Raw genomic sequence first — 21,371 nt, 5'->3', positions numbered from 1 at the left:
GATTTAAAGGAGAGGTTGGATGGCCATCTGTCATGGATGTTTTAGTTGAGATTCCTCCATGAAGTTTGGACCAGTCACCTTGGGCCAGTCACAGCCTCTTGCCCTAACCTTCCTCACAGGGTTGTTGTGAAGATAAAATATAGAAGGGAGAACCATCTCTGCCACCTTGAGCTCCTTGAAGGAAATATGGGTTATAAACCTAGTACATGCATACATACATGCATGCATGCAAGCACGCACACACCCACACCCACACCCTGGAAACAGTTCCTTACCTGTACCACTTAAATACTTTAACTGTATAAACAAACAGCGATTCACACAGAATCCCTCTGGAGACTCTTTGGGAATAACTTCATACTCTCCTTCCTCACCACATACCACATAATATTTATAGGGAATTTGTTTATCCATGTTGTCCTTTGAAATGGTGACACAACCTTTGAATAGGTGTCCATGTTTATCAATATCCCTGTTTTTAAAACAATCCATGTTTGTGATTATATTAAAAGCAAAGTACATCCATGGTTGAGCAATAAAACTTAAGCTAAAAAAAAAAGCTCTCTCAACAAAAACAAACAGAAAAGTAATGGTCTAAATGTAAAGTATCAGTTGCTGCATCAAAGCATAATCTCCTGGAGTAAATAGTGCTTCCAGATCACATGTTTACCACCTTTAGGAATTGAAAGGAAAACACACACAATTCATTGGTTTGTCATAGTTTTAACACTAGGTGGGTAGAGGGAGGGCAGGAAGAAGGTAGGGTCTATTCTTGGGATCTGTGAAAAATGGAATGCATCCTAGGTATAAAGGAAGTATATTAGGGCCCCCCAGAAGGCACAAAATTCTGACACATGCCTAGCTAAACCATTGGCTACTAGAGACACCACTTTCTGAAAGAGTAGTCTAAGAGAGATGGATCTCATGGTTGAGCTGACAGCTGCCATAAGCCCTTGAGTAATGTGTGGAACATCTATGTATATTGTCAAATAGCTCATGGGAAATGCTTGTCTCGGGAACCTTTTTATCATCCAGAATAATTTCCATGTTTTGCCTCATCCTCATTCACTCCTCTCTTCTGTTCATTTATGGACAAGTTAGAAGTAAAATACAGCTACTTAAGGGACCCCCTTATCATTGTGAGAGCTGTCCATTTAGTCCTACTTTCTCCTCCTCTTCTTTTATCAGTTACCAATCCATAAGAGGACCTATCCACTTACTGTATTCCATGACTGCTAAGTTTGTTTGGAAACTTTTGGTGAGGAACTTGGTAATTTGATATGTAATAATGTTTTCCACCATTTTACCCAGAACAAATGTTAAACTAACTGGCATATACTTTCCTGGATCCATTTTTTAAAATTGCTGTTACCTTGGCTATCCTTAGGTATGGATGTCAATCTTAGGGCCAAGTAATATATTTTTGCTAGAAAGTCAGTTATTAATGTTTGAATTCTTTAAGAACTGTCAAGTAAATATAATCCAGACCTGATGATCTGTTAATTTTTGATCAGCACTCTCATTTATTCAAACTCCCTTGCTAAAAAAGTAAATTCAGGCATAGATTTCTGCCCTACATCTTAGGCAGTGAAGACAAGACAGCTGATTGCTAAAATAATGTGCATCTATATGTCAGTTACATAAAAGAAATTATTCAAAACATTCACTCTAAGACAGGGGTCAGCAACCTTTTTCAGCTGTGAGCCGGTCCACCATCCCTCAGACCATGTCGTGGGCTGGACTATATTTTGGAGGGGGGGAAATGAACGAATTCCTATGCCCCACAAATAACCCAGAGATGCATTTTAAATAAAAAGACACATTTTACTCATGTAAAGACACACTGGTTCCTGGACCGTCCACGAGCTGGATTGAGAAGGTGATTGGGCCGCATCTGGCCCACGGGCCTTAGGTTGCCTACCCCTGCTCTAAGATTACACCCAACTGTTCTACTGTTAAACAATATTTTCCCAATCTTCAGACCCAAATATTTCAAATTCATTCATTTTCCTTTTCACACAAAAATTCCAAAAGGGGTTCTCGAATTATTGTTATTAATAAATGTCAGCAATGGTTTCTCTCAAATCAAACATATCAACTTGTCTCCAATATCTTCAACAACCATTTCTCCATATTAAACCAGAATAAATCTTTCTGTCTTTGTCCATGTAAGAGTCTCTCCTGTGACACAGGTAGCGCTATCGTCTAAACCACTGAGCCTCTTGGGCTTGCCGTTCAGAAGGTTGGCAGTTCAAATCCGCGCAACGGGGTGAGTTCCCACTGCTCTGTCCTAGCTTCTGCCAACCTAGCAGTTCGAAAGCCTACCAGTGTAAGTAGATAAATAGGTACCACTGCAGCAGGAAGGTAAACTGTGTTTCCGTGTGCTCTGGCTTCCATTGCACCAGAAGCGATCTAGTCATGCTGGCCACATGACTCGGAAAGCTGTCTGTGGACAAATGCCAGCTCCCTCGGCCTGAAAAGCGAGATGAGCGTCGCACCACATAGTCACCTTTGACTGGGCTTAACTGCCTGGGAATCCTTTGAATTTTACCCTTTTTACCTCCTCTGTGATCGTATAAAGTAATACCTCGGGTTGATGTAGCTTCGGGATAAGTATTTTTGGGTTCCGCGCTACGGAACTCTGAGTGAGAGGCAGGGATGGGAAGACTTCTCAGGGTGAAAGATTGGGAGAAGAAAGAAAAGCTCCCATGTGAGAGCTGGGAGAGTGCTCCACTTTCTGGGTGAGACAAGCTACTTTTGAGAGAGAACTCTGTCTTTTCTATTCTCTTTCTTTTGCTGTTTTTGATTTTATTTAGATTAGTTTCTTTTATCTTATCACATTATGAAAAAAGCTTTAATACAACCTTATTTTTTAAGGAAAGAAATATACCTCACCTTCCAAAAAATTATAAAAAGCAAGTATTAATACGTAATAAATATTATATGTATCTGCATGTGCTCTTAGTAACCTTAATTTTGAGAATGTAGACAGGAAGTTAAAATGCTAGTCTACAGAGGCACAGAATAAAAATATTAAGAGTTTCAGTAGAAACAAACAAACAAAAAAATCCCCAATTTTTAAAAACATGGTATGTGGGTGCTGTCTTTTCTGGCCACTACAGAACTGTACTTACTTTGTGCAAGCCAGCTCACAGATACTGTCTTCCCAATCATTATATCCAGAAATGCCTTCTGCCCTAATGAAGACTCTAGGCTTCTCGGACTCTCCTTTGAAGTCCTTGGACAGTATGGCATGGAAAAATACTGTAACACCATCTTCATAACTGACTGGGCTGCAACAGTAAGAAAAAGGTCAGAATAGCTTGTTTTGACAGATGCAAATACGTTCTGATACTTAGGGATAGAATTCAGGCTGTTGCCCCATCAGCATAAACATTTCTGCTTGCCTAATGAAATTATTTCCCCTCTTCTCCCCCATGCTCTTTTCTAGATTTTCAGGGCGTGTGAGGGGGCGCATGGAAAGAAGCTCTGTTGCACTAGCGGGATTTGTTGCGCTGGCTTCTGCTAAGGAAACTGGATAGTTGAATCCTGTCCTTAAACTGTAATCCTATGTTCACTCACTTAAAAGCAAACCTCACTGAACTCAGTAGGACTAAGTTCTGAACCGGACATGTACAGGATTGAACTGCTAACCACTGCAAAATTTGGAAGGAAATGTTAGGGTTTGTGGTTTTTTTATATATTGGTGGCATTTGAATGCTTTAAGAACACCACAAAATCACACATTTTACATGACCATTCTCGATAGTTTTACATTTGGTCAAATGTGGATTCCCTTCCCTTTCAGACCAGAATGAAAATGAAATCACTACTCATCAGTTCTTATTACACTTAATACCACTTCAATATATTTACATGAGTAATACCTTTGCTTAACTTCCCAGTTTCTCTGTTTCTTTGTTTGCTTATGCTTTCTTTTTTCCACATTCTGATTTGCAGGCAGCTTTCCCTTCTCAGGTCCTTCTAAAGGAGTTTCTGTTTTTTCTTCCTTTTTAAAGATTTGGGTCACTTTTGCTTTCTGTAACACAGCAATGCATCCTCCTATGAACCCATGTTTAAGAAGTTTCCCTGCCCAGCTGATGTGAGGAAATTCTTGCTTGCTACAGGAAAAGGCTGGAATAAGATACCACATGATCCCAGAACACACTGCTTTAATACAAATAAATTTCCTCTTCTACAAGATCATGCACAGTACATTGGACATAAAAGTAAATTATTAATTTAGGCACCCGTGTAGTTTGTCACTTGTCTGTGTAGAAACTGATTGCAGGCAAGAAGTTGTTGTCCTTTGTGGAATCCTAGCTTACACTGCTTCCCCTGATCTCTGCTGTCACCTCTCCTTACGTATTTCTCAGCAGTTACCTGGTCTATGGCACACTTTTCCTGCATTTGAGTAATGTGTGCGTGTGTGTTTCAACATTGTTCTGTTAATATGTTCTTCAAAGACCACCTCTGTGCACCTTTTCCCCAAGGGAAGTAGTCTGTAGTGCCTTCCTTCCATTGGAATGCCTTTCCTGTGTGCATTTTTTCTTATTTGTATATTATTTGCCTTTCTTTGGTCTCATCATGTAATGGACTGGGGTTGAGGAGGACTAAGCCACTTCTACTTCCTGCAACTTTGTGTGTATTCCCTGCCTTCAGACAACAGGTAGTGCCATAAACCATGTGATGGACCTTCATCCCAGATATATGACCTTCAGCTAAGGATGTTTCTATCCCATTGGGTGATGGAATAAAATTGGAAATTATTTACAGAAATAATATGCCTTTAAACTTTACTAAGGTGGAATCTACACACCTTAACCACTGTGGAAATGCTTTTTTTTTTTTAAAAAAAGAAGTAGTTTTGAAAAATATATATTGAATTTGCCATAGCTTACCATCGCCACCTAGTGTTACATTTGTATCTTGCACTTTACAACACAGTTAAAACATTTTATTTTTATTTATACACAAAAGTGTGATTGCTGCAGGCTCATCCCTTTGTTTCTTACTGTCAGGAAAGAGTTAGAGTTAGAAGATTCCAGTTTCCCAGAGGGAGAAAGCATTCCCCAAGGGGGGGAGGAGAGCAGTGAACTGAAGAGAAGAGAGCAACAGGAACAACAGGGAGGGACCGGCTGTTCCCAGGAAAGGCAAGGGTTAAGTTCTAGCTCAGATTCGGAGGAGGGGAGATACAAGCCAGCTCTAGCCAGGAGGTTAGAAAAAAGAGCGGGAAAGCGAAGGGAAGGGCGCCTTTGCCATTTTGAGAGTGGCTGGTCATGGAGAAGCAGAGCTCAGAAGGTATCTGAAAGAAGTGACTCTGAGGAATAATACTTAAGAACCATTTATAAGATTGTTTTGTTAATACACAATAAAAAGTTATAAAAGAACAAGAAGCGTTTGTGTGGTGATCTGAAGAGGACAACGACCAGTCCTGACACTTACTCTTCAGATATAAACCTTTTCCAGAAATCTTGTTCAGCATTAATCATCACATGTGATAAGAATTCATACTTTTAGGTAGTGTGACCCACAGATCAACAGCCTATATCAGTCTTTCCCTTCAGGCTTGCCTGTAATTAGTAACAACTTGTTTATAACAAACAAACAAACAAACAAACAAACAAACAAACATGCACCATTAAATATTTTAAAACAGTATAGCACTGTACAACAGCAAAACAATACAACTGCAGCAAGTAAGGGGGGGGGGGAGATGAAGAATTATAGAACAAAAGAAAAAGAAATCAGGTACTGGTTTATACTGTACAGCTTGGATCCAGATGTCCAGTCAGTGGAACTAATTAATTGGATGCTCCTACTGAAGGAAGTGATGGAGGTGTTGTTTTTGTCAATTCCTCTTTCCCCCTGCGAGCCCCTGTGTCACTTGCACCAAGAGAGCCTCTGGAAGAACATGGGATGTGCCATGCGATGTGCAAGGGGAAAGGAAGAAGTGGCAAAGGTCACCACCCCCACTTCTTCCAGCAAGAACCTCTCATAGATTGCAGACCATTTCACAAACAGGAAAAGTCCTTCTGTTCACGGAAGGGCAACTCCAAATTCAATCTAATCACTCCTGTGGTCCACTGAAAACAGGTTTTGCAACAGAGGCCTCAGTGTGCCTCATACTGGGAACAGCTGCATTGGCGACCTATTCTGAAAAAGCAGATGACTCCAATTTGATCATACAATCAAGCCAAGTTACAAATGGCAGAGGAGGCCAACAGGGAAAAGGAAAAGTGGTTTGTAAAACTCATTCACTGGATAACCCAGGGGTCTGTAACCCGCGGCTCCGGAGCCGCATGTGGCTCTTTTACACCTTTGCTGCGGCTCCGAGGCAGATACTAGCGAGGGGAGGAGGCGCATTGTGCGCCCTGACACTCCCCACTGTGGCGGGTGCTGTACTGGCTGTGACATCGCATGGGGGCAGTGCGTGCGTTAGTCACGCACCATCCCGACGTCACCTTTCCGCCCGCTATCAGATCGGAGGGCAGCGGCGCGCATGCTTTAAATGTCACAATGGTTTTGCGGCTCCCAGGTTTTTTTCCTTCGGAAATGGGTCCAAGTGGCTCTTTTTGTCTTAAAGGTTGCAGACCCCTGGGATAACCCATTCTATATTTTACCAATCCTAATTTAATTGTCCATACTGAGAATTCAACCCACCCACATTTTTAAAACTGGTAAAATATGCTCCCTCCACAGCAACTTGTCAGAGAAGAAAAACCAGTATATCCCATCACTCAGAAGCAGAGATTCCACAGAAAGGGTTCCATAGCACTATCACATTTAGTTCAATGGGGCCTACTCCCAAGTAAGTGTACAAAGGACTGAAACAATAGTCATGTTAATACACAATATTCTTGAAGGAAAAACTTAGGATAAGAAGGCACACAGAGGACCTAATACTCACCACTTTGTCAGTCAAACTTTGATCCTTTTCTGGGCTCTTCGTTGGCACATTTCTTTCAGCTGCAGAATCAAAGGCAGCAGGGTTTCCTTCTGAGCTTTCTCCAGCATTACTACCCTCTTCATAGTTTATTCCAGAGGTAGCACTTTGGTCCTAGAAATTAAATACAATATTTTTACACAAATATTTGTATTTTGGCAATTTGTTTCATCATGCATTGAGGGGAGAAATTCAAATTTATCATGACAAAAAACAGGGAACTGGGTAACTATGGTTTGAAAGCAATCCCTTTAAACCAAGATTGCAAACCACAGTTTGATCCTGCTTGACAATTGCATCTAGGATGGATTGCTTGAACCAGTATGCTGGGTCTGATCAAAAATAACAATGAAATGTGGCTTCTGCAATTCTGAAAGCGGGGCTGGCCTGCCCATTACCCTCACAGAAGCCTCAGGCAACAGACTGGGGAAAGCTGGAAAGGGCAGCAGATCCAGGCCCCAAGGATAGTGCAGCTTGCCACCTCCTCCACTCTCTCATTATGGAAGGAAAGCCAAATATCACAAGACTTTCATTCTCATTGTCTCTCTAAGGAAATGAGGAAGATTGGGATAAAAATCAAAGCATAATACCACAGTGGAGGTGGAGCTACTGTTCAATAGCCATTGTACAGCTGAACTGTAGCTGCTGTTCAACAGTTTTAATCCAAAATTCGTTTGTTTATTTATTTATTTATGTACATTTCTGAGCACTATTCAAAGTGTTGTTGCTGACCTGTAAAGCCTCAGCCATGTATATTTGAAGGAATGTCTCCACCCCCATTTTTCAGCTCGGACAGTGAAATCCATAGTGATATCCATACATAGTTGTAATTCACATTACAAAAAGTAATGTGTACCCAAGCTGTGTCCCATTATTAATTAATCATTTAATTAATTAATTCCCTGCCCATCTGACTGTGTTGCCCTAGCCACACTGGATGGCTCCCAACACATACAGTATAAAAACATAATGAAACATCAAACATTAAAAACTTCCTGATACAGAGGTGTATTTCAGTGACCAGGCTGGATGATGCGGGTAGAGACGCTCCTTCAGGGATACTGAGCCGAGGCTATTTAGGGCTTTAAAGGTCATCACCTTTGAATTGTGCTCGGAAATGTACTGGGAAGCAATGTAGATCCTTTAGGCCTCCTTGAGGAATACCCACCCATCAGATGTCAAGGAGATAAAGAACTACACAACTTTTAAAAGATATCCAATTCTGAAGGGAAGTATTGGAAAGTTTTTAATGTTTGACATTTTATTGTATTTTTATACTGTATATGTTGGGAGTCACCCAGATGGGTGGGGTATAAATAATAAAATGATGATGATGATGATGATGATGACACACCATTTCCATATATTGTTCACACAGCACATTTATTACTGTGGCTGATACTTCTTGCACTTGATTATATCTAACACTCAGGCCCAGATAAGTTAGTAATTATTATTTAATGTTTGATGTTTTATCTCTTTTTATTATTAATAATATTCTGTTGGGAGTCGCCCAGAGTGGCTGGGGAAACCTAGCCAGATGGACAGGGTATAAATAATAAATTATTATTAAATTATTATTATTTATGGGGTTTTTTTTAGTGACAGTGTGAATCATGAGAGCTATATACAGTGGGAGGGGTGTTTTTCTCTCTGAAACATGGAGTACACTCTGAGCATTTTCTTTTTGTTCATGTTTGGTGCTGTTAAATCAAATAAGGGGGGGATGAAGGTTTTATGATCGTATTTGCAGGGGGTTGGACTAGATGACCTTTGTTGGTACCTTCCAATGCTACAATTCTATGGTTCTGTGATTTTTGGGGGGGTTAATCCTGGTGTTTATTTTGCTCTAGGAGGCTTCGTTTGGTAAGAATGCCAGAGTTAATGCAAAATACATGACTTTTTGTTAAATGAGCCACCATAGCTTCTAGAGGGCCATGAAAATTTGTGTCCCGGGCTTTTTAGACTCATCTACCTATGTACTATCTGGAACCAAATTGGCGCATTGGTTGCCAGATGTGAAATATTTTGGCATTATTTTCAGCTCTCCCACCCCATTACCAGCTCCAAGGTTCCCTCACTCTCAGAAGTGAAAGTACACGGAGCCAGGCACCTTCTTGGTATTGACACCCACCCTGTGGAATGCCCTTCCATCAGATAGCAAGGAAATAAACAACTTTTTGACTTTCAGCAGACATCTGAAAGCAGCCCTGTATAAGGAAGGTTTTTGGTTTTTTTTAATGATTTATGCTTTATTGAGTTTTTTTGTATTTTGTTGGGAGCTGCCCAGAATGGCTGGGGCAACCTAGTCAGATGGGAGGCATATAAATAATATGATTATTATTTATTATTATTATTATTATTATTATTATTAATATCATTATCATTATCATTATCATTATCATTATCATTTGCAGTGTTTGTACCCAGCTCTTTAAAAAGGATCCCAGAGTAGCTTACATAAAATCAAAACAAGACACTTCCTACCCACAGGCTTACATTCTAATAAACAAACAAACAAAAATACAACACACAAGGGGAAAGGAAAATAAAACTGAAAAACTCAGGCCCTAATGTCTAGACAGCTGTTCCTATCTCTCCCACTGAGGAAGCCTGAGGAAATCACTGCCCCCAGATGACAGTTGAGAGAGAGGAGCCCTGATGGAGCTAGCCTGTCGCTGCAGAGCCAATGAAACCACTGAGGAAGACAGGCAGTGATTTAAACACGCACATACCAGAATATTTATTACTACCAACCTTTTTCAAAAATCAGGCAGATTATTGATCACAACCGAACACTGACTTAAACTGCAATCCTATAGCCACTCACCTAGGAGCAAACAAGCCTCACTGAACTCAGATGGACTTGTTTCTGAATAGACCTGCATAGGATTGCACTGCTACTGCAGGAATTGGAAGGCGATGTCAGAGTTTACATGGTTTATATTTCAGTGGCACCTGAAAGCCTTCCAAACCCCACACAGCCAGTCAAATTAATATGACTTTTCTAGACAGTATTACATTCAGTCGAATTTGGCTTGCCTTCCGCTTCAGAACTGCCTCACACCCTAAGACATGGATTGGGGGGTTAATTAATTAATTAATGGGACTTCTGTGACGGCGTGACGGCACTTTCCCCCCTGGCGCCATTGGGCCTGCCGTCACTTAAATGTAGTACACCCACCTCACAGAACACCACTTCCTCGAATTCCCACAAACTACCTCAGATTATCTTGTGGGGGGCGTGTGTGAGGGAAAACTTAATAATTTGGAGTCTCAGGCAGGATTAGATTAAACAAACAATAAAGATTTTATTTAACAAAGGAAGTTTATGACACGAGTGGGTAAAACATAGGATACTTCAAATTATAATGCTATTTCACTTCACTGCTTTCTCAGATGTTGCACAGCTGTTGCCACTTAATACTTTGATTCTTAAACAAGGTGGTACTTCCTGTCAGTTACACACCCCTTCGACAACCCTACTCCTGAGGTACTCCAAGTAACAGACCCAAGGGATCACTGGTCTGGGAGTCTTCTCTTTCTAGAAGAATCTCTCTCCTCCTGACTGGAATGAGACCTACATTGGTCTCTCTACAACTTCTACTTCTCCTGGCTCAGCCTCAGCCTCCCAGTTATTTCCTGGCCTAATTACTCTTACAGGACACCACACTTCACACTAAACTCAGAGACTCCTTTCTCTAGCTTGTGATTATATTCCTCAGAGTGGATGTTTCTACCCAGAACCAACTCTCTCTCCTCTCTCTCCCAACCGCAATCCTAACCTACTCAAACTGTCTCTCCAAATCCTCTCCTTTTCAACTCCCCCTCCTGGAACCCCAGCCAATCATAGGCTGCCGTTTGTTAACCATTTGCTGCCAGGGAAAAAGAAAAAGAAAAACACTTGGTGAACCAACCTGCCCAGCAAAAACAAACTTTTCTGTCACAACTCCCAGCACCCCAAAATCCAACAACATTTGGAGGACCACAGGTTCTCCACTCCTGATTACTTTGGATTAATTTGGTTCACTAAGGTTAGAAGGCAAAATAATGAATATAGTCATATCTCATGTTACGTTTGCTTCAGGTTGTGCGTTTTCAGGTTACGTCCCGCAGCAACCCGGAAGTAATGGAACAGGTTACTTCTGGGTTTCGCCGCTTGCACATGCACAGATGTGCAAAATGATGTCACGCGCATGCGCAGAAGCAGCAAATGCGACCCACACACGTGCAGACGCGGGTTGCATTCTTTTCAGTTGTGAACGGGCCTCCGGAATGGATCCCGTTTGCAACCAGAGGTACCACTGTATAATCAAACATGGGCTACAGTCCATTTTAGGACCAACTCTGTAGCAGTGATGCCACTATTGCATCTCTTCAGTGCTGTCTAGAGGAGTTTGTTCTGAGTGGTGAAGTTCTGTCCTATGACTTTGGGTGGGTTATATATGGATGCGAGGATGTGATTGCACTAATTTACCTGAAGCTCTCTCACAGTGTGTTCAAAAACAGTTACCAGGGTATCAGTTGGAACCGCTTTGCAGGGGTGAAGCAAGTGGGCATAAGGTTTACATGGACCTAGTTGTTCCTCAAAAGCAGGGCACATAAAGTGATGTTCAAAGACTCTTGCTGCACCCCATAGTCACTGGCCTTTGACAGTGGTTTTCAACCAGTGTGCTGTGGCATCCTGGTGTGCCTTGAATGATAGTAGGGGTGCCACAGGCAACACTAGCCTCTGTTCATCTTTCTTACCCTCCCTCCTCTGACACCCTGCTCTGCTTCCCAAAGGCTTGCACAGCTGCTTGTTGCAGCAGCCCTGGCTACAAGCTTCCCAGACAAATGGCGCCTCTAGGGCTGGCCAGGGGGTGCTGGTTGCCAGGAACTGAGGTGGCTCAGAGACCAGGGCATGCTGTCTACCAGGGTATCAGTTACCAGGGTATCAGTTGGAACCGCTTTGCAGGAGTGAAGCAAGTGGGCATAAGGTTTACATGGACCTAGTTGTTCCTCAAAAGTAGGGCACATAAAGTGATGTTCAAAGACTCTTGCTGCACCCCATAGTCACTGGCCTTTGACAGTGGTTTTCAACCAGTGTGCTGTGGCATCCTGGTGTGCCTTGAATGATAGTAGGGGTGCCACAGGCAACACTAGCCTCTGTTCATCTTTCTTACCCTCCCTCCTCTGACACCCTGCTCTGCTTCCCAAAGGCTTGCACAGCTGCTTGTTGCAGCAGCCCTGGCTACAAGCTTCCCAGACAAATGGCGCCTCTAGGGCTGGCCAGGGGGTGCTGGTTGCCAGGAACTGAGGTGGCTCAGAGACCAGGGGTGGCTGCAGCGGCTGCCTGGAGGACTCCCTAGGGGAAGGGAGAAGAGAGGAGGGCTTAGAGAACACTCCACAAGGGAGGGTGTTTGAAAAAGGGCAAGAGGCTGCCAGCCTGGCAGGCAAGGGGTGACATAACAAGGCTCCTGAACCCTACAGGGGTGCCCACGCAGAAAGAATGTAGTTGATCAAGGGAGCCATGGGCTCAAAAAGGTTGAAAACCTCTGGCCTATGAGGTGCCATCTTGTCCCTCATGCTTTTGAACTTTTACATGAAACTACAGCATATGATTATCCAGAGTTTCAGCTGAAATATCATCACAATGCTTGTATGCTAATTTTCATCAGATTGTAAGGAGGAAGTGAAAACCCTGAATCGAGGTCTGGGGGATGAGAAAACAAGGAAAATAATCAAGTAGAAGCTGGATACTTCTTTCCTTTGATGGAATGCCTACTTTATTCTAGTTTAAAAATCTAACATTTCTATGCATGATTGTTTGTACTTCTAATTAAAAGGGTTTCCGAGGCTTAAGTTATTTTGTTGAAATCTTACTGTGTTTTACAAATCGAACCTATGCACTCAGAAGTAAGCATCACTGAATTCAATGGAGCTTACTCACAGGTAAACTATGCATGAAAATACTGTTTTGCCACTTAACTGATCAGGGATATGAACCTAGGCCTCCCTGGTCAAATTCTAACATGCTGACTACTAAACTACCCTTTAACAGCTCAGTAATCTGTGACTGTCCACTATTACAGTTTGTGTAGGAGTCTGCATTTGAGACTCAGCTTGAGAATATGGTTATGTGGGCTGCCATGGTGACCTCTCCCTCTTCAAAGTGTACCATGACAGCACTGGTTTCTCCTGTCTCCCCTTTCTGGAAGGAAGCTTATTGCCTTCACCCAACTCATTCCAGTCAACATTGTTCACAGCTTTTACTGTTGAAAAATAACCCTGCTTTCAGAGAATTTGGCATCCTGAAGCAAAAGGTAAGTGCTTGCTTACTAAGGCAGAAGCTATAAACCAGTCCATTATTGCATCCACTGTTTATGTTAAAAGTGTTACAACCCAGCAAAATACGTTTAACAGCCCCAAGATATCAGTCATCAGTAAGAGGCGTGTCTATCATTGTCGGTTTTTAGAGACGGAAGCAGTGCTTTTTTCTTTTAAAAAAATGTTTAGGGGTACTCTCAAGAAAATCACCATTTTATAGTTCAAATTGGGAAAAGTAAATACAGTATATGGATGGAAGTACAAAGATTCACAAAATGTTTAGGGGTATGCATACCCCTGCTTCCCCCTAGAAAAAAACACTGGAGAGAAGGGACCTTAGAAGTCATTCAGTCCAACCACTTGTTCAGTACAGGACTCTCAACTACAGCATCTCTGGCAATACAACCTCTGTTTACATTCCTTCAGCAAAATGGAGCAATTCTCTTGCATCAGGGAATAAGAAACATTGCCAAAAAAAAAACACGGTATACAATCTGTATTGAAATATACTCACTTCCTTCTTGAGGTGTAGGACCTCAGTCTTAAGGTGCTTTACCAGAGAGCCTTCTGGCTTCCCCTGTTCTTCCTCAGTGGGTTGCTGCTCATCAACAGAGAATTCCACGGGAGTGGGGCTTTCTGCCCTTTGTTCAACCCCAAGGTCCATCTCCAGCATGAAAGTCAATTTTGCATCTCAATTTTCTGCAAATAAAACAAGCATTCCCTATAATATTATCTAATGGAAATCCATAGTTTTCCATAATCCATAGATAATATCCCTGTAATATTATCTAATGGAAATCCAGAGGAAGGGTTATGGTGGGTAATGATGAGCAAAAGCTCCCAGTTAATGGAGGAATCCTTTGGAGGTCAATCAGCCAAAGGCCAGTTGAAGAAGAACGTTTTCACCTGGCGCCTAAATGTGTATAATGAAGGCATTAGCTCAACCTCCCTGGAAAGAGAGTTCCACAAACAAGGAACCACTGAAGAAAAGGCCCGTTCTCGTGTTGCCACCCTCTGGACCTCACCTCTGTGGAGAAGGCACACAAATAAGGACCTCAGATGATAATCACAGGGTCCGGGTAGGTTCATAAGGGGAGGGGCGGTCCTTGAGGCATTGCAGTCCTGAGCTGTTTAAGGCTTTATAGGTCAAACCAAGCACTTTGGGGGGTTTTTAAAAAATAATTTTTATTGAATGATTTTATGTTACAAAAAACAATAGAGCCATACTACCACTAAATATAATTACATACATCAATATTTAGTTTGTTATTTGTTATTTACCGTCTTATTTCCTCCCAAACACTCCATACAAAAACACACATATGTGCAGACAGATAAAAGGGGGGGAAATATTTACTTTCATTATTATCATTTTGTGTGCGCGTGTGTGTGGGTGTGTGGGTGTCAAACCCAACACTTTGAATTGGACCTGAAAACTAATTGGCAGCCAGTGCAGTCGGGACAGGATTGGAGTAATATGCTCAAAACGTTGTGCTCCAATGGTTGCCAAATTCTGCACTAGCTTAAGTTTCCAAACCATCTTCAGAGGCAGCCCTACATATAACATGTTGCAGTAATCTAACCTAAATGTTACCAGAGCATAAACAGTAGTTAGGCTAGCCCTGTCCAGATAGGAATGCAGCTGAGCCACCAGCCAAAGCTGATGGGAGGCACTCAGTGCCACTGAGGCTACGTGAGTCTCAAGTGACAGCAATGGATCCACAAGTATATTCAAGATGCATACCTGCTCCTTCAGAGGGTGTGTAACCCCATCAAGAGTGGGCAACCACCCATCCAAACAGTATAGGGAACCACCCACTAACAGTGCCTCTGTCTTACCTGGGTTGAACTTCAGTTTCTTGGCTCTCATTCAGACAATTACCAAGGCAAGTCAATGGTCCAGTACATCCATTGCCTCTCCACCTCACCTGCAGATGTAAAGGGGAAGCAGAGCCGTGTCATCAGCATATTGCTGACAATGTACTCCAAAACTCTGGATAACCCACTCATTTTAAACAGGATGGGGGATAAAATCAAGCCCTGAGGAACCCACATTGAAGGAACCTCCATGGGGCTGAAGAATACTCCCTAAGCAAAACCCTCTGGAAGCATCCATCCAAGTAGGACAAGAACCACTGCAAAGTGGTACCATCCACCCGCAACTGAGATGACTGTTCTAGAAGGATATAATGATTGATGGTATCAAAAGCCACTGAGAGGTCAAGGAGACACATTCCCCCTGCCTCTGTCTCCACACAGGCCATTGTAAGGAGGCAATGAATGCAGTTTCTGTGCCAAAACCCAGCCTAAACCACAATTGAAATGGCTCTAGAAAATCAGTTTCCTCCAAAAGCACCTGGATCTGGTCCACAATTTATCTTCCCACTCCCCTATAAGATACCGGACTTTTCTGTCTATAAGACGCCCCCATGTATAAGAGCTCCCCTATTTTGGGGGACTCAGTTTTAAGAAAATGAGGAGAGATGGTCCAAAGCTGTTGAGCTTCTCCCCCCACGCAGCTGTGGGCAGGAAACCCTCCCTAGATCATTTCCCACTCGCTGCAGCACCGGGGGAAGTTGCGTTCCCACCAACCGGCTGGCTGGCGGGCGCACCGCTTCTCCCCCCCCCCCATGCCACTACCCGTGCATTGGACAACCCCAGTTTTTGGACACAATTTTTAGTCAAAAAACCTCGTCTAATACCCGGAAAAAGACGGTACTTTTTGGGCGTCTTACACAATTTTTTTAAGCACTACCTATGTCTGCCCTAAAAGGGGAATAAAAATGCAAGGGAAGATGCAAGCATGCAGTGAGAGAGATGGAACTTGGAATATACAGCGGTACCTCGGGTTAAGAACTTAATTCGTTCCGGAGGTCCCTTCTTAACCTGAAACTGTTCTTAACCTGAAGCACCACTTTAGCTCATGGGGCCTCCCGCTGCCGCCGCACCGCTGCTGCATGATTTCTGTTCTCATCCTGAAGCAAAGTTCTTAACCCGAGGTACTATTTCTGGGTTAGCAGAGTCTGTAACCTGAAGCATATGTAGCCCGAGGTACCACTGTATGCATGTGAGATGGACAAAGCCAGAAAGAAATTATTATCTTAACCTCCTTCACACAGTACAACCATGAGCACCTCCTTTCCCTCCCCCAAGGTACCATTTTTTAAAAAGGTGTTTAGACTGCAAGAATATATGCATTACCTAGAAATAAGCCCTACCAATTCACTTCTGAGTAAACATGCCTAGGATTGCACCAGAAGTCTCTTTTAGTTCTGTTCCTTTAGGCTCCTTTGCATGCAAATAGTCCCCCTGGTTGATTAAAAATGAAAGGAAAATGTCATAATACAGGTTAGATCCTGTGGTTCAGGTTTGAACAGCAACAGTGCAGAGTTAGAAGTACTGTACTGTATTCACAAATAAACCAAAGACTGGAACTGAGGTAAGTCGGGGTGGGTGTGTAGGAGGGTGGGGGGAGGGAGGAAAATGGGGAGAAAAATAAGGATGACATGTTTCTGGATAATATATTTTGTTTAAATCTTTAATAAAAAATTATTAAAAAGAAGTACTGTACTGTAGTAAATAAAGCTTTCCAGATGACAAAAAAGAAAAAGAAAGGAAAGGAAAATGTGTCTCCTTGTGGCTAGGCAAGAATGTTGTCTTTGACCATCTGCTCCCTTGGGCTTGCTTGACCACAAGATGGTGCACAAGAGCCTGGATCAGTGAGGCACACTAAAAGACTTCTGGGCTCAAGTGACTGGAACAGATCCTATAGTCAGGATAACACAGGATTCATTTGATTATTGTATGTAGGCTCTAAGACTGCAAAGGCCATAGTTTAAACTATCACCTGAGTTGCACAGATCAAGAATGGTGACTGCCAAAAAAAAAAACCCCAGAGACACCTTAGTCCATGCTTAAAAATCCTATGAGACAAGTCTAGTGCTGGGGTTTGATCCAGGTGTTCCCTCCAACAGGACTATGACGGAGGAGCATTTTCTATCTGATCCCTAATTACAGCAGTTAGTGCAGGCGCTTTGTAAACACAATTAAGAAAACAAGAGCAAAGGTTAAGAAATAACAATATGGAAATTAATTAAATGTAAGATGTAATTGAAAGAAAACTTGGTATAAATACGGTAAGAATATAAGAGCACTTAGACAAAAGATGGAAGGTAAGACATAATTTGCGCAGAAGTAGCAAACAGTTAAAGAACCAGAAGGGGAATTTGAGGGAAGTCAGGGGGGAGGTCTGTTTTACTGTATTTTATTTTCGTTTACATGTTAAATGTGTTGAATATCAAACTGTAAAATTCAATAAAATTTATTACAAAAAATAAAACTATTTCAACCCCTAGACCCAAGACCTACATACTGTACTTACTCACTGAGCTCATCCATGAAGTACTGTATCTTTCCCAAAATAAAAAAATTCCTTCCAGTAGCACCTTAAAGACCAACTAAGTTAGTTCTTGGTATGAGCTTTCGTGTGCATGCACACTTCTTCAGATCTTTCCCGTTTAAGGCAGAAACTAGCCTAGCTAAACTCATCGTCCACAGTACTGTAACATACAAAGGAGCTATTTGAATTGTGGAGACTCAGGAAAACTAAAGCCCCCACTCCCCAACCCCAACTACCTGTACCGTAAGTAAGCAGCATTGCAAAGCCCGCCATCTCCCCTCCGCTCGGAGGAGACTTTGCTGGTGTTGTCCTCCCCGTCTCCACAAAAAGGGCCAGAAAACAAAGCCGAGCTCCATAGCAAGAGTCTGCAAAAAGTTTGGCGCGATGAAGAACAAAAGCCACCCTCAACCCCACGCAAAAGACCACCGTCGTAACCGAGGAGCAGAAATAGTCGTTAGACGCTGCGAAACCAATTCCCTCCAGCGACGAATCTCCCGCCCTTGGCGTGCTACCCACCTCTGGAAAAAGTGGGGGCCCTTCACAGCTCGGCGGGACGATGGCTTCCCCCAAGCCCGCTCTGCTTTGACTGAAACGCCTCAGGCAGAAGCAGAATATAAGGCGTGCCATGCTCGTGTGCAGGACTCGGTTTCGCTTTCGTTGCCTCGAGGCACCTGCTTTTTCCTGTCAGGCCATCAAGACATAGCCTGTGGGAAGAAACTCGAATTTCCCTGTCCTTTGATGAACTTTCTCTTTCCATCGCTTCCTTTGCAAAGCGTTTGCGAAAGACCATTTAAAACTAAAGGTCATGGGGAACAGCTGCTCACTCAGTGGTCTTTACAGGAACCAAATGACCAAACGTAAATAAATGCTTAGCTTTCATATGGCAGTCTTCCTAAGGTGTTCACATTTCTGTGGCATTTGTGACCTTGCATGGTAGGCCATTTCTGTTTCCCCAGTGGAGGAAGGCAGGCCTGTGTGAGAGAGACACAGAGTGAGAAACCCCTGCAGTCAAACTCCACTGTGTCCTCACCACTCTCACGTTTCCAGCTGCTCCACTACAGTACCTGGATAGAGAATGTGCTTGTTTTCATTATCTTGGGAACTGCCAATGCTGAAATAAATGCAGAAATTTTTGAACTCAGAAGAAACATCAGTAGCTGACAAGAGCGTGCAGGAGAAATTCTAAATTAGGGGAAGAAACCTCAGAATGAAAAGGTGTGCAAGGACACTAAGTTTTTGTAAAGGCTTAATCCTATTAGTTTGTATAGAGAAGACTTGAGAAGAATGCCTCATGTATCAAAACAGGCACAGGTGGTAATTCTGACAACTATCACAGGCAGGTTAATAGATAAAAAATTATTAAGAAGGCAACCAAGTACAGGCTGTAGCCAAACAGTAGTGTATTGTTACAGGCCACCCCAATCCCTGCTGAGTTGTGCACAGAATTCCAGAGGTCATGGCCCTCAACCAGGATCTCTGCTCCTTTGGAGAATTGAAGATGTGGTGGAGACTGTCGTGCCTTTAGAAATATGGTTTCATTACACATATTTACACTGTTAGTCTACATAGAGCAGGCATGGCCAAACTTGGCCCTCCAACTGTTTTTGGGACTACAATTCCCATCATCCCTGACCACTGGTCCTGTTAGCTAGAGATGATGGGAGTTGTAGTCCCAAAACATCTGGAGGGCCGAGGTTGGGGGTGCCTGAATTAGGGTAATTTCTAACAAACCTACTTAGGTTTAGAGTGAAACTAGGCTTTATTTCACCTGGGTCAAAAACCCAGTTTGGCACACACACCGACATGCACATTTGTGTACACACACACAGAGGCTGGCAACCTCAGTGGTGCCCCTCTGGAGGTTTCATGCAGGGCAAAAAACCCAGCTAGCTCCCCTTGTCTAGCTGTCCATGCAGGGCAAAAAACCCAGCTAGCTCCCCACCCCCCGTCCCCTGTAGCTACAGCACTGCCTATGCACAGCTCTTGAGAACATGAGAATACCTATTTTAATCAGGGACAGACCAATTCAATCATAGTAAATAAAGATCTCTTTTTAAAGCCTGTTCTCATGTGCAAAGTCCTCACAATTCTGCCATGAGTAGAGAGCAGCCACTCCACCCAGTAAGGCAGCATGTCAGCAGATGGCACATTCCCAGCACAATGTCAGGTAATGCTTCACCTGATGAATTTGGGCTGCGAAACCAATTCCCTCCAGCGACGAATCGCCTGCCCTTGGCATGCTACCCACTTCAGGAAAAAGTGGGGGCCCTTCACAGCTCGGTGGGACGATCACTTCCCCCAAGCCCGCTCTGCTTTGACTGAAACGCCTCAGGCAGAAGCAAAAAATAAGGCGTGCCTTGCTCTTGTCCAGGACTTGGTTTCGCTTTTGTTGCCTCGAGGCAGCTGCACTTTCCTGTCAGGCCATCGAGATATAGCCTGTGGGAAGAGCCTCGAATTTCCCTGTCCTTTGACGAACTTTCTCTTTCCATCGCTTCCTTTGCAAAGCGTTTGCGAAAGACCATTTAAAACTAAAGGTCATGGGGAACAGCTGCTCACTCAGTGGTCTTTACAGGAACCAAATGACCAAACGTAAATAAATGCTTAGCTTTCATATGGCAGTCTTCCTAAGGTGTTCACATTTCTGTGGCATTTGTGACCTTGCATGGTAGGCCATTTCTGTTTCTCCAGTGGAGGAAGGCAGGCCTGTGTGAGAGAGACATAGAGTGAGAAACCCCTGCAGTCAAACTCCACTGTGTCCTCACCACTCTCACGTTTCCAGCTGCTCCACTACAGTACCTGGATAGAGAATGTGTTTGTTTAAATTATCTTCAGCTAATGCTGAAAAACACAGAAATTTTTGAACGCAGAAGAAATATCAGTAGCTGACAGGAGTGTGCAGGAGAAATTCTAAATTAGGGGATGAAGCCTCAGATCACCTCAGAATGAAAAGGTGTGCAAGGACACTAAGTTTTTGTGAAAGCTGAATCCTATTAGTTTGTATAAGGAAGACTTGAGAAGAATGCCTCATGTGTTAAAACAGGCACAGGTGGTAATTCTAACTATCTATCTAACTATCACAGGCAGGTTAATAGATAAAAAAATATTAAGACGGCAACCAAATACAGGCTGTAGCCAAACAGTAGTGTATTGTTACAGGCTGTGCTGTTTTGGGACTACAATTCCCATCATCCCTAACCACTGGTCCTTTTAGCTAGGGATATGGGAGTTGTAGTCTCAAAACAGCTGGAGGGCCAAGTTTGGCCATGCCTGACATAGAGGGTGTACAGATCTTACAGCATGGTCATCTCAAGAGGGGCTTGTTCTCCATAGCAGTGGAGTCAAAGGAATCTCTCGCCACCTGCCTTCAGCCAGCCAGCCAAGATCACTCTGCCTTTTTCAGCTATCTGATATCTTGTGCCAAAGGCCCCCAAAATGTCTTGCGACATCACACTGTTACCCTGGCAGCCTTCCAAATCCCGTCTCTGTTCATACCTCAGGGCAGAGGGAAGGAGTTTTCTTGTATTGCCAGTGGCCCTGTATTGTTTCTTAGTTTGGCCAGGTCATGCTGCATAGGCTAGCCCAGGATTTCCCCTGTAGCTTGTATTCTCCCTTTGTATCCCAAATAATCAAAATCCTACCATTTGTTAATTTCTAGGGGGAGGGATTGGGGGGGGGTCCTGAACCAGCCTATAGCACCATGCACATTAAGGTACATGA

General features: G+C 43.0%; 2 protein-coding genes across 2 annotated transcripts in view; both read right to left on the bottom strand.

Moving 5' to 3' along the window:
* LOC308579838 (E3 ubiquitin-protein ligase RNF213-like) overlaps positions 1–3,240 on the bottom strand; it is an 84,366-nt gene extending 81,126 nt beyond the window's left edge. The window contains exons 1-2 of the mRNA XM_081180799.1: positions 3,135–3,240; positions 276–472 (exon numbers count right to left, since the gene is read on the bottom strand). Of these exons, the coding sequence (XP_081036925.1) occupies positions 276–414 (139 nt within the window). The 5' untranslated portion in view covers positions 415–472; positions 3,135–3,240. The remainder of the gene's footprint in view (positions 1–275; positions 473–3,134) is intronic.
* A 2,206-nt stretch (positions 3,241–5,446) lies between these two features.
* On the bottom strand, positions 5,447–18,508 carry LOC308579794 (uncharacterized protein). Its single transcript, XM_081180728.1, has 5 exons — positions 18,171–18,508; positions 15,095–15,183; positions 13,770–13,954; positions 6,911–7,060; positions 5,447–5,573 (listed from the first exon to the last, which is right to left on the bottom strand). The coding sequence occupies exons 3-5, from the start codon at positions 13,926–13,928 to the stop codon at positions 5,538–5,540; spliced, it is 345 nt and encodes a 114-aa protein (XP_081036854.1). The 5' UTR covers positions 13,929–13,954; positions 15,095–15,183; positions 18,171–18,508; the 3' UTR covers positions 5,447–5,537.
* Between the last annotated feature and the right edge of the window lie 2,863 nt (positions 18,509–21,371).

This window comes from Podarcis bocagei (assembly GCF_964188305.1).
Source record: "Podarcis bocagei genome assembly, chromosome: 2".
NCBI classification, from domain to species: domain Eukaryota; kingdom Metazoa; phylum Chordata; class Lepidosauria; order Squamata; family Lacertidae; genus Podarcis; species Podarcis bocagei.
This window is presented reverse-complemented; position numbering and strand designations above follow the sequence as displayed.

Bases quoted from the DNA above. Each gene is read 5' to 3' on its own strand.
- LOC308579794 (XM_081180728.1), bottom strand. From the start codon at position 13,928: ATGCTGGAGATGGACCTTGGGGTTGAACAAAGGGCAGAAAGCCCCACT. The intron at 7,061-13,769 runs GTGAGTATATTT...TTTAATTTCTAG, and splicing joins TCCTACACCTCAAGAAGGAA to GACCAAAGTGCTACCTCTGG. The intron at 5,574-6,910 runs GTGAGTATTAGG...TACTAATTACAG, and splicing joins AAAGTTTGACTGACAAAGTG to GCAAGCCTGAAGGGAAAGAC.